The sequence below is a fragment of the Anser brachyrhynchus genome (genome assembly GCF_964034855.1).
Source record: "Anser brachyrhynchus genome assembly, chromosome: 4".
In the NCBI taxonomy this organism is placed as follows: Eukaryota; Metazoa; Chordata; class Aves; order Anseriformes; family Anatidae; genus Anser; species Anser brachyrhynchus.
Genome location: NC_137698.1, coordinates 78,598,913 through 78,610,685, shown reverse-complemented (window position 1 = coordinate 78,610,685; position 11,773 = coordinate 78,598,913). Strand labels below are relative to the sequence as shown.

The 11,773-nt window shown below is 68.8% G+C and overlaps 1 protein-coding gene across 1 annotated transcript; it reads right to left on the bottom strand.

Annotated features, from left to right (window-relative positions):
• Positions 1-577: 577 nt before the first annotated feature.
• PAIP2B (poly(A) binding protein interacting protein 2B) lies at positions 578-11,713 on the bottom strand. Its single transcript, XM_080592116.1, has 4 exons — positions 11,618-11,713; positions 5,674-5,828; positions 3,160-3,336; positions 578-2,397 (listed from the first exon to the last, which is right to left on the bottom strand). The coding sequence occupies exons 2-4, from the start codon at positions 5,818-5,820 to the stop codon at positions 2,341-2,343; spliced, it is 381 nt and encodes a 126-aa protein (XP_080448242.1). The 5' UTR covers positions 5,821-5,828; positions 11,618-11,713; the 3' UTR covers positions 578-2,340.
• Between the last annotated feature and the right edge of the window lie 60 nt (positions 11,714-11,773).

The window sequence follows — 11,773 nt, the reverse complement described above, 5'->3', positions numbered from 1 at the left end:
TGCACAGACGTCCCCGTCCAGCAGCAGGACGAGCCCCGGGCAAGAAGTCCTGGAGGAAGGCATAGCCCAAGGGGGCTGCCCTCTGCCCGCTTCCGCGCTGGGAATCGTCTCCCCTGCCTCCCCCAGCTGGGTTCCTGGTTTGGTTTGGTTTGGTTTTCCCCCGGTGCCAATTCCTGGCCGGTCCCAGCCTGGAGCTGGGTCCTGCTCCGCTCCTGAGCCGCCTCCAGCAGAGGATGCTGAAGCCAGCGCTGCGGAGCGGGTCCAGGGGAGGGAATTTAACGCCGCGGGGCCGGCGGAGGGGGAAGCAGCGGCCAGGAGCGAGAGGAGAAAAACCCTCTGAGCATGTCGAGCCGCCTCGCTGCTCCACGCAAGCAAAGTAATCACGGGCGCGTGGCTCCAGCCCAGCTCCAGCAGCACTTTGCAAGTGGCGAGCTCATCACCGCTGCTGCAGGTCTCGGATCTGCTCACAGTGAGAAGCAAATCCTCGTGGGGACGGGCGGTGCTGGGCCGAGGCGTGTGATGGAGCTGGCGCTGAGCGGCGAGCTTACCCAGCCTCCAGGGAAGATTTCTACACTGCTCGATTCAAAAAAGAGTTTATTTTTAATAATGCGTTGTCCGAAATTTACAGCACGTCATTGGAAGGTCGTTTTGTTCTTTGCCTTTTTTTTTTTTTTTTTAAGAAATCAAACAGAAACCAGAAAAAAGGTAGGGGGCAAACACCGAGCCACGGCTCCAACAGAAGGCTGCGCCCGCCCGCCCTTCCAACACCCCCCCTGCAAGCGGCTCCGGCCCTGCGGCGCTGCGGACACCAGAACGCAGCGAGTGGAGCAATGCCTCTGGCAGCGGTGCTCAGCTCCAGGCAGCGGTGCTCAGCTCCAGGCAGCGGTGCTCAGCTCCAGGCAGCGGTGCTCAGCTCCGTACCGCCGTGGGGACAGCGGGGCCGAGCACCCCGAGCTGCGCCCGCCGTCCAGCTGTGCGCTGAGCGGTGCTGAGCTGCCCGGGGGGACCAGCCGCCCGCTGCAGCTAAGGCCATTAGCTTCCATCTCTGCAGCCCCCGAGGGATCGGTAATCCCCCCCCCCCCCCAGTTAACCGGTCTGTTTAATTAAAGGGAATACTGGAAGTAGCTGCACCTGGGACAGCCGGGCCGGAGCAAGCCCCCAGCGGTGCGTTTGCCTCGATTGCCAGCCTACGGGCACTGCGGGCAGCACGGGGACGCTGCCCTCACCCCCTGCCTGGAGCTGTGTCCTCACCTCCAGCCCCAAAAGCAGGCTCAGCCCTCCCTCGACCCCAAAACTGAGCCCTGGAGGAGGCGATCTGCTCTCCGAGGGGCAGCGGGGGGGGGGGGGGAAAAAGGGTCCTGGGAGATAAAAGCCCGTGGCTGGCACCCGCGGAGCCTGCAGGTGATGGAGGGGTCCTCCTCTACAGGGGGTCCTCCACGTTACGGGGGAGTCCTCCCCTTTATAGGGGGTCCTCCCCTTTACGGGGGGGGTCCTCTCCTTTCCAGGGGGGTCCTCTCCTTTCCCAGGGAGGCTGCTTGAGACCAGCTCAGTGCTGGCCCGCTCTGCCACACGCCTGAGAAGGGGCTGCGCTCAGTTCTTTTTGGATTTATTTCGACGAGAAACGAAGGTAGAGACGCTTCAGAGCCGCGGCCTGTAATGCCGGGTAAGCCCAAGGGTCGGGGGGGGACATTCTTCAAGGAGAACGTGTTGTATGGCAGAAGCGCTTCCCCCCGAAGGCGGGCGGGGGCCGGGGCACCGGGTTTCCCCCCCGCAGGGGCGCCCAGGACCCTCCAAGCAGGCAGGATGCTGCCACCTCCGCGCAGCAGCGCACCGAGGAGCGCTCAGCACCTCTCCGAGAGCTGGGGCAGCCCGCTGCTCGCAGGGAGTCGGGGCGTGCAGCCTTGTAACGCTTCACCCGTCCTTTAGCTAAAGAAATCCCGTCGAACGGAAACACGAGGAGCCCGCGTGGCTCCTGGCCTCGGGCGGGCAGGGACCCCCGAATTGTAGCCAGCGAGGGGCCGGGCTCCCCGCCGGCGGGGCCGCAGCAGGCGGCACAGTTGGCCTCTGGAGCAGGAGGGGCGCTGGGCTCCAGGACAGACCTAAGGGCCGCAAGCCCTAGAAAGCAAAAACCGCCAAAAAAAAGTGCTAGGAAGAGTTAAAAAAAAAAAAAAAAAAAAAAGGGAAAAGAAGGAACTGGAAGCGTGGAGCGAGATCCCGCCACGGGGCAGCAGCTCCGCGGCGCCGCAGAGCGCGGTCGCGCCCCGTCCCTCCCGGCCCCCAGCGCCGTCCCCACCGGAGCCGGGGACACGGGGACCTAGTCTGTCCGAAGGCAGCCCCCCGTCAGTACTTCACACCGGGCACGAACTCCTTGGCGTCTGGATTCAAGTTGCTTTTGCTCTGCAAGAGAAGCAGGACGGGGGGCTGTCTACGGCCACAAACGGCGGCGCCCCCCTGGCGAGCGTTGCGTCCCCCCGCAGACCCGACCCCGTTTGCAGGGGCGCTGCCGCGGGTTCCCACGCGGACGAAGCCTCCGGGGGCGCAGAGCACCCCGCGGGGTCTCCCCAGCCCACCCTCGCCCCTCGAGGTGCTGTTTAAGGGGCGCCAGCTCCGACGGGTCCGCTCCCAGGCGGGGTTTTTGGGGGGGGATGCAGGGGACCCCTCTGCTCCAGCCTCAGCACGGAGCTGCCGGCGCAGGCTGCGAGGTGCCAGCAGCTGCACTGAGCGCCGCCGGCAGCAGAGGGAGGCAAAGCAGTTCCAGCAGCAGCTGCACGGCAGCTTTATGTTCCATAAACACGGGTACGCCATCGGGTGCTCGGTGCCTGGGCTCTCTCTGGGCGCCCCAAAGAGCCCCAGCTCCGGCCAAAAGGCAGGGACGGACCCAGCGTGCCCGGGGAGCAGGGAACAACCCCGCGGGCGCGAAGCCGCAGCCCCATTCCCACCGCTAAGGGATGAGGAGCTGGGATGTTCGTGTCTTCAGGATATGCCCCGAAACGGGTGCCCCCGTGGCAGTAAGCTCCAAAAAGCACCGCCACCAGCACATCGCCACCAGCCCCTGCACAGACGCCCCGTGGGGAAAACCCCAAGGGAAATCCCCCCCTGCCCAGGACGGGGCTCTGCTCTTCACCAGGCCTCGCAGCAAGCCCTCTGAGGCCCTCTTACCAGAATGTCCTCCGAAGCGTGGCCGTCGCCGACGGAGAGCCCGTTCAGCTGCTGCTGCAGCTGCCCCATGCCCTGGGGCAGGTCTCGCGAGGGGATGAACCAGTCCTGGTCTTCTTCGTCCAGCATCTCCTGGAAGCAGCGGTCCAGGAACTCCTGCTCCTGCAGCTCCTCCTCCACCTGCCCAAAGAGAGCCGTCAGCAAACTCCCGGGCCTGGTGTTTCCCCTGTGCCAGCCCCACATGGAAAAAGCCGACTGCATCGGGATGCGTTCCCCTGCCTGGGGACCCAGCGGTGCCCCGGGGGCAGCCAGAGCAGGCGAGTCCTGAGGGGACAAAACGCTCCGAAAAGCTAAAAGCTCTCCGCGTAGCGCCAAGGCAGCAGAAACTACAACCAAAGTCCTGCCGGGAGAGGCGAGCTCCGTCCCTGCCACGACGTGGAGCAGCCCCGGCCCGTGCCACCCGCCCCTGCCAGAGCCTGCCCGTACGGGATGGCTGGGAAGGCAACCCCAGCAAACCACCCAGCCCTGCCCTCCCCGGCCAGTCCCTTTTTATTGCTTTAAATTACAGCCAGTACGGACAGGGAGCGAGGCAGGGCAGGGGCTGCGCACAGAGCGCCCCGAACGCAGCCCGAGCCCGGGGCAGGAGCGGATTTCGGTGCCGTGGAGCCACCTCTTCAACTCTTCGCTTGGAGCTGGGACAGATTCCCTACAGGAGGGGTTAAAAGCTCTCGCGAGCAAGCGAAGAAGCCCCGAAAGCTGCCTCCAGCCCGAACTGCTGGAGAGCCTCCCTGCACCAGCCTCAGGAGCCAGTTCTGGCCAGGAACGCCCCCCCCACGGCCCCCACCAAGCCACCCCATAACTACCCGCAGCTGGGTTTCCAGCGGCCATCCTGGAAAATGCATTTTCTGCTCACCGAGCGGAGAGAACCCCCGAACCCACGGCTCTGCTGCCTCCTGCTAAAGGTCGGGCTGCACTAGCAGCCCACCCGCTGCCGGCACAGCTGCTCCTCGCAGCCTGAGCCCACCGCTCCCTTTTTTGCCCTCCGGGCTCTGCTGGCTCCCCGGGAAAGGGAACCTCAGGAGCACGAGCAGGGGAGGGCTGTGCCAGGAAGCCCCGGGGTTTGGCAGCCGCCTGCCTGCTCCGCTTCCCCAGCGCCTGACCCGAGGGAAGCCGTGCGGAGGAGGCGAGGACGAAGCGCGGAGAGCTGTGAGGCGATGGGAAAGTGGCTCCGGGGACAGGCGGCTCCGGGGACAGGCAGTGCCAGCCCCGGGTGGCCCTGGCAGGTACGCGTCCCCTCTCTGCTGCTGCAAGCGCCGTGCCTGCTGTGTTCCCTGCTCCCGCCGGGGGCTGCGCCCAGGCTGGGCTCCGGAGGCACCTCCGGGCGCTCTGCGGGAAGCAGAGGCGCTGTGACCCCCCTGCCTCTCTTTGCAATGCCCTGGGGGCTGCCTGCGGCCCTGTGCCGGCTCAGGAAGCCCCCCCAGCCCCAACCCCAGCCCCTCCACGGTGCCTGCCCACGCCCCCCCTGCCCTGTGCTCCCCCAGGACCTGCCGTCCCGCGGGGCGCAGGAGGACAGCGGTGCGCCGGGCCGTCTGATTCCAGCACTTCCAATCACGGCAGCGCTTTCCGAACACGAACCAAGGAATCTCGCGCGTTTCCACCAGCGCCGCTGCTGGTGGGGGCCGGCTGCCGCTGCCCGGCCCCAGCACCAAAAACGCGGGGCCCTGAGTCACAGCCCGGCACGGGGCAGAGCCGCGGGACCAGACGGAGCATCGCCACATGGAGATTTGCTGCTGAGAGCGCTGGCAGAGGGCTGACGAAATCCTGCCTCGGTCACCGGGGGTGTGGCGGGGCCACGAGACGGGGCCTCGCTCCCTCCCTCCCTGCCTGCGTTTTACCAAGGCTCCAGCTTCCCTCCCCGCACCCGGGGGTCTGCAGCCAGAGCTCGAGGGGACGTTTTGGGGGGGGACGCTTCATGGAGGGGACATTTCAGGGAGGGGACGAGGGCTCTGCCTGCCCGCAGCGTGGCTCCTTGTCAGACCCCCCCCCGCCACGGACCAGAGCCCCCCGAGCCTGCCCAGCTTGCCCGAAGCACCCGGTGGGCAGCTCTCCTGCCAGGTGCCTGCTCCCAGAGCATCGGGACCACCGCACCGAGACGGGGGCTCCTCCTGCAGTGACATTACCGGCTGCAAGAGCTCGGTGCCGGGGGGGCAAAGCCACGAGCGCCTGCAGGTTCAGAGCCCCGGTTTTACACCGGTTCCCTCTGAGCACGCGGAGGGTGAGCAGCGAGGTACAAAAGGGGTGCACGGTGCTATTGCCGGCCCCGAGACAGAGCCAGCGGGGCCGGCGGCATCGTGGGGTTTTCTGCCCTGCAGCTGGACCCCTGCCCGACACCAAGCAAGGGGGAGAGCTGGGGGGGCAGCCGGGGGGAGAGCCGGGGGGGAGCTTCTCCTCTGCTCTGCCCTCGCCCCCCCTTCACCCCCACAAATGCGGTGCCGGCGCCACCCCCCCCGCTCTCACCTGCCTGTTGAAGTCCTCCTCGTTCTCCATCCACATGTACTCGGCGAAGGGGTTCTTCTCCTTCTCATCGTGGCCGTTCACGACCTGCTCCTCCTTGGATTTGGGGCTGGGCGTCGTGGTGCTGGCGACGTCGGAGCCATTCATCATTCCTGCCTCTGGGAGGAAAGGCACCGGGGGTGGGGGTGAGCCGGGTCCCGCGCCCCCCGAGCGGCTCGCAGGCGGCACGCTTGCCACGAGCCACGTCGGCCGAGAGCGAACGGGGCAAGCGCAGCAGAAACCCCCCTGCTCCAAGGTGACCCCCCCTGCTCCAAGGTGAACCCCCCCTGCTCCAAGGTGAACCCCCCCTGCTCCAAGGCCGCTTTTTTCCAGCAGAGGCACGGCGCCGTTCCCAGAGCCTCTCCCGGAAAGCGCTGGGAGCAGCTCCGGGGTCTGACGGTCCGAGCGCACTCGGACACGGCTTCGCGCGAAGGTCCCACCCGCCCGGAGGGTCCCGAAGGGGGGATGCGGGTGCGTAACGTGGGCGTTCTTTCGGGGGAACGGCAGCGAGAGGCAGCAGCTGGCACCCAGCTGGCACACCTGACTCGGGCTGCTCTCCCTGCGCGGCCGGATCCCCGCGCCCCAGCTCGGGGCCGCCCGGCGCCCTCCCTCCCCGTGAGCGCCTCGGTACCCGCGGGCACCCGTCGCTGTTGGAGCAGCCCCCGCGCCCTCCCGCCGCGACAGCAACCCGCGGGTAGCTGGCCGTTCGGCACAGACAGCCTGACCTCTCCGCCAGCCCACAGGAAGCAGGCCAAGCCACCCAGCCCTCGGTTATTTATTCGAGACGCACCCCAAGAGACCAGAAGCGGGTTGGCGTCGCGGCCGGGGTTCCAGCAGCACGAAGCAGACCGCCCCCTGCGCCAAACGCTTTGGAGGAGCGCGCGTGCGGGGTCTGCGTCCCTGCGCCTGTGCTGTAGGTTTTTATTTTTGGAGGGCATTTCACAGAAGCTGGCGAGTCGGTGAGGCGAGGCGGGCCGTGCCCTAGGGCAGACGCCTTCAGACACACCAAACGCCCAAACCTTCTGGTTTCAGACGCCCAAACCTTCTGGCAGTCCCAGCGCTCGGTGCCAGCGAGGAGCTCGGCCTCTGGAGGTCCGCAGGGTGCCAACGCGGCGCCGAGACCGAGCGCAGAGTGCGCGGGAGCAGCAGGCGAGCCCAGACGAAGGGCCAGCGTGACGGTGCCGAGAGGCGCCCCGGCAGCGGGGAATTCCTCCCCAGGTTGTGTTTTCCCCTGCCCCGGTGAAGGCCGTGCCCGGAGTCGGGCCGGGGGCAGGCGGGGAGCAGCCGGCGCCCTCCCGGCAGGAGCGCTTCGATCAGCCCAGGGGAGGAGCTGGGCGGGCAGCAGAAATTTGCTCTCTTGTCCTCGCGGATACGGAGGGGTTTGGTTTTTTTTTTTTTTTCCAGCAGAAATCGGGTCTGGAGGGGGGCGACGGAGACCACCAGCGATGGTGGGAACAAACACTTTGCAGAGGAGACGTGCTTCTCCCCCCCTGAGAGCCAGGAACGGTTTCTGACGAGCACCACGGGTGCTCCAGGCACACTTAACCCTGGTTCAGGACGGTGGGGACGAAGCAGGCGACCTCGCTGAGCCTCCCCGCGTGGCCGGAGAGGCGGAAGAGCAAGGAGGAGCCCAGGTCGGGGCCCCCGTTTGATGCCGAGCTCCTGCCCCCGGCTCGACCGCACCAGTTCGTGCGCTCCCACCTAGGCACCTGCTGCCGAGCACCGCACTACGGTCCCCGCACGCCGTCCCGGACTGGCTGCGTCCCCTTTTAAATGACGCGGCCCCCCTTGTTTCGACCCGCGTCGCAGCTGGCGTCGGGTCTGCGCCCCGACAGCTCCGCAGCCCCGGGGAGCAGCGACCCCACCTCGCCCACCAGCGGCAGCCGGGCGGGACATGAAGCACCGCGGGTGCCGCAGCCGCCTCGCACTGCTCCCATCGGAGGGCAAACCCTGCCGCCGGCACAGCCCTAAACCGAGCCTCGGTGCCCGGGAGGGGCCCAGCTTTACGGCGGGGTCTCCCGGCAGGACGGGATCCCCGTGGAGCCACCTTTACCCTCAGAGGAGGGAGAAGGGCTCCGTATCCAGCAGGAAAACGACGCCGAGGCCGACGCGATGGCTGCGCCTTGTTAAGGGAGGGCTCGCGCACAGCGGGCAGCCAGGCCTGGCGAGGGGTGGATGGAAAAAACTGAGCCGCAGAGCGAGCGGGGAGGCGCTCGGGTGTCAGGGCAGCGGCTCTCCCCCTCTCCGTGCCGGGAGCGCAGACCCTGCCGGTGCCCGGGGCCGGGCTCTCCGCAGAGAACGCGCAGCTGGAGGAGTGGCACAAGGGAGGAGGCTTTTTGTTGGGTTTATTTGCAGGGTTTTTTTTTTCCTGAGGAAAAAGAAAAAGCTCCCTCTCCCTCCCCAGCAGCCCCACGCGCAGGCTCCTCCGTAATTTCTGGCCGCAGGAAGGGACCCGGCCCCGGGCAGGGCTCGCGGCTGCGCCACGCGGGGTGCAGGAGGGCGGCGGGGGGGCTGCTCCCTGCCTCGGCAGGCACCAGAGGCGCGGGGCTCGGCGGAGACCTACAAAAAGCGGCGCTTCTGGGACCCTCTGGCGGTGCCGAACGGTGCCCGAAGAGGCTGGGACCGAAGCAGCGTGGCCTCTCGTCACGTCCCGCGGAGGCACCCCGGGGAGCGGAGGGCTGGGCGGCCCCACGGGGAGGCGACCTGGGCTTCGTCTCCCTGCCAGGCTTGCAGGGAACCACGAGGGCTTTCGTCAGAGCCGCCCTCAGCAGGACAGGTTTTTCAGGAGGACGGGGAGAAGCGAAGCCGACAGCTCGCAGCATAAACAGATCTTAACAGCAGAGCAGCCACACGGCGCCGGCGCGCTCCGGCCCCTTCCACCCCGGGCAGGTTTCGCACACCCAAACGCGGTCGAAAGCCCCGTCTCCAGCCCCTCCACCAGCCTCGAAGCCCCCCCCGTGGCTTCACCGCGGACGTTTCGGAGACCCCCGGGGGCCCGGAGCCACGCCGAGGTGCTCTGCTTCGCTCCGGAGAGGGGCAGGCGGCCGGCGGCGGCCCCGCAGACGCGTTCGGCTTCGGAGCCCCCGCGCCGGGCTGCGAGCGGAGGCGATTTGCTCGCCGGCCACCCCGCGGCCTGCTCGAGGCAGGGAACAGCCCCTCGGAGGCACTGCGGGCGCTCGGCGAACAGCAGGCGAGGCTTTGCGGCGGCGCTGCTCCCAGGCTCGGCCACGCAGAGCCCCGGGGGGGCTCCGGCCTGGGGGTCCCGCTGCCCCCGCGGGGCTCCGGCAGGGACAGGGGCTCCCACCGAGCAGCGCCGTGCCCAGCGCCGTGCCCAGCGCCGTGCCGCCTTCCCGGGGCACTTTTCCAGGCAGGCTCGGCGCGTGCGTTGGGCCGCGGGCTGTTTACCCGAGCGCAGCCGTCCCCCGTTGACACTCGCCCAAGTTATGCGCGGCGCCGCCGCCGCCAGCTCGCTGCTCCCAGCCCTGCTGCTGCTCCATTACAGGGGAAAAAAAAAAATAAAAAAATCGAAAATCTGTGCTCTTGGATAGCTTTTTTTTTTTTTTTCCCTTGGAAAATGAAGTCGATTTCACAGATGCAGCCACGAGCCCAGGCCCCGGGAGCTCCCAAGGCGCACCCAGAGCACGCGGGGCGCCCGCGGAGAGCTGGGGCCGTGCCCCAGGACGGGGGGCGCCGGGCCCGGGAGCCGCGTGGCGGGGGCCGGGTGCTCCCCTGGCGCGCCCCCGCTCCGCTTCGGTTTCTTCTCCCCGCGGCCCGGAGCTGGGGCGGAGGCCAGGAGAGCTCCTTTCCTTTTGGGAGAGGCGCTTGGACAGACACGGGCTGGGAAACCGGAGCTCCGCCGCCTCGCGGAGGGCTCGGCGCCTCGGTGCCAGCTCTGCCCCCCCCCCGGAGCCGTCCTCCCCGCCGGCCGAGGGGCGAGGGGTGGTGGCGGAGGAGGGACGGCGAGGTGCCGCAGCCCCCCGGGGTGCTCTCCGAGGCGTCCCGGTGCCGGCGCACCTGGCCCTGGCACCCCGTGAGCCGGCAGCTTTGCCCCTTGCGCGGGGGAGGCCGCCCGGTGCGCGTAACGCACCCGCCCCAGCTCCGGCAGCACCCAAAGGTGACCGATTTCTTCTCTTTTTTTTGTTTTTGAGGATAACGAAGCAGAGACCAGGCAGGAGGCGGCAGCGCACGGGAGAGCCCCGGCCAGGGCCCGGCCCCGTAACGCTCCCCAGAACTCAATGCCCCCTGTTTTCCCGAATCCCGCCCCCGGTTTGGCTCAAATCCCGTCATTTTTGGGGCATTTTACACGCGCCTCGGCCACGGCGCTGAGCTCGGCGGGACCAACGCGGGACGGCCGCCTTGGGAAAACCAAAAAAAAACCTCAGCGGTGGTTAAAGGAGGGGGGCAATTCCTGCCCGGGACCGGGACCGGGGCACGGGGCAGGGCTCTGGGGGCCGACACGCGGGGCTGGGGCACGGCCCGGCCCGGGGAGCCTCGCCCCGAGCTGAAACGGGATGAGGAGAGGGGGAGGTGGTGGGGAGCTGGGGCCGGGCTGGATGGGGCCGTCCCCGGGGGCATGGGGCTGGTATTGCCGGGGCTCCGTGCAGGGGTACCCGCTCTGTCCCGGCGGCCCTCACGAGCCGCGAGGAGCCGCCACCCGCCGGGGTCCCGTGCCGTCCCCGTCCCCCCCAGCCGCTGCTCCCCGTGCCCGGCACCGCTCCCGCCCCGCAGCGGTTCCCCCCACGGGGACCGCGTCCCGTTCCCGTCCCCAACCCCGGGGACAACCCCGCCGGCACGGCTCCCTCCCGAGCAAGGGGTCCCCAAACCCCCCGGCCCCGGGATTAACAGCGCAACGCCCCGCAGCGGGGACACCGCGTCTCAGTGCCACACGTCCCATAGACGCTGCTTATGGGGCCGCTGCGGTCCTCTGCCCCTTATGGGGCTGTTGGGGTCCTCTGCCCCTTATGGGGCCGTTGGGGTTCCCTGCCCCTTATGGGGTCCTTGGGGTCCTCTGCCCCTTATGGGGTCCTTGGGGTCCTCTGCCCCTTATGGGGTCCTTGGGGTCCTCTGCCCCTTATGGGGTCCTTGGGGTCCTCTGCCCCTTATGGGGTCCTTGGGGTCCTCTGCCCCTTATGGGGTCGTTGGGGTTCCCTGCCCCTTATGGGGTCCTTGGGGTCCTCTGCCCCTTATGCGGTCCTTGGGGTCCTCTGCCCCTTATGGGGTCGTTGGGGTTCCCTGCCCCTCATGGGGCCGTCGGGGCCCTGTACCGGTTCTTTACGGAGCCGCCATGGTCCCAGAACCCCCCCAGCCCACCCCCCCCCGGGACACCGCTCAGCCCCGCTGCCCCCCCGTGTCCCCAAGCCCAAACCCGGTGCTCCTGGGGGGCCGAACGGAGCCGACCCCGGCGCAGCCGTACCGGGGGGGGGGGGCTTTATCCCCCCCCGGCCGTGATGCCGAACCCCTGGGCAGGCACGGGGGGGGGCCGGGGAACGCCCAACACCGGGCGCTGCAGCCCCGGGGGCACCGGTCCCGGCCCCGGGACGGCCTCCGACGATGGCTCCCGGGAGGTGACGGCACCGGGGGGGGCACCGGGAGGGCACCGGGAGGGGGGGGGTAAGGACTTTTTTGGGGGGTTTTTGGACGGACGGACCGACAGACCTCCCGTTACCGGCGCCGTTAGCACCGGGAGGGCCCCGGGGACCGGGACCGGGACCGGGACCGGGAACCAAGACCGAGAACCGGGACCGGGACGGCAACCGGGACCAGGGGACGGCAAGCGGGAACCGGGACCGAGAACCGGGACCGAGAACCGGGACCGAGAACCGGGATCGGGATCGGGATCGGGATCGGGATCGGGACCGGGACCGGGACCGGGACCCCACAGACGCGGCGCCCCCTGCCCCCCCCCTACCTGCGGGGCCGCCGCCGCCGTCCGCCGCCGCCGCCGCCACCGGGACCCCCCCGCCCCGCCCCTCCGCGCGCTCATTGGTCCGCCCCCGCGCCGCCCGGCCAATGAGGATAAGGCGAGGGGGCGGTGCTTAGGGAGCGAGGGGCGGAGTCAAGGTGC

Bases quoted from the DNA above. Each gene is read 5' to 3' on its own strand.
- PAIP2B (XM_080592116.1), bottom strand. From the start codon at position 5,820: ATGATGAATGGCTCCGACGTCGCCAGCACCACGACGCCCAGCCCCAAA. The intron at 3,337-5,673 runs GTGAGAGCGGGG...CTCTTTGGGCAG, and splicing joins AGGAGGACTTCAACAGGCAG to GTGGAGGAGGAGCTGCAGGA. The intron at 2,398-3,159 runs GTAAGAGGGCCT...CTTCTCTTGCAG, and splicing joins ACGCTTCGGAGGACATTCTG to AGCAAAAGCAACTTGAATCC.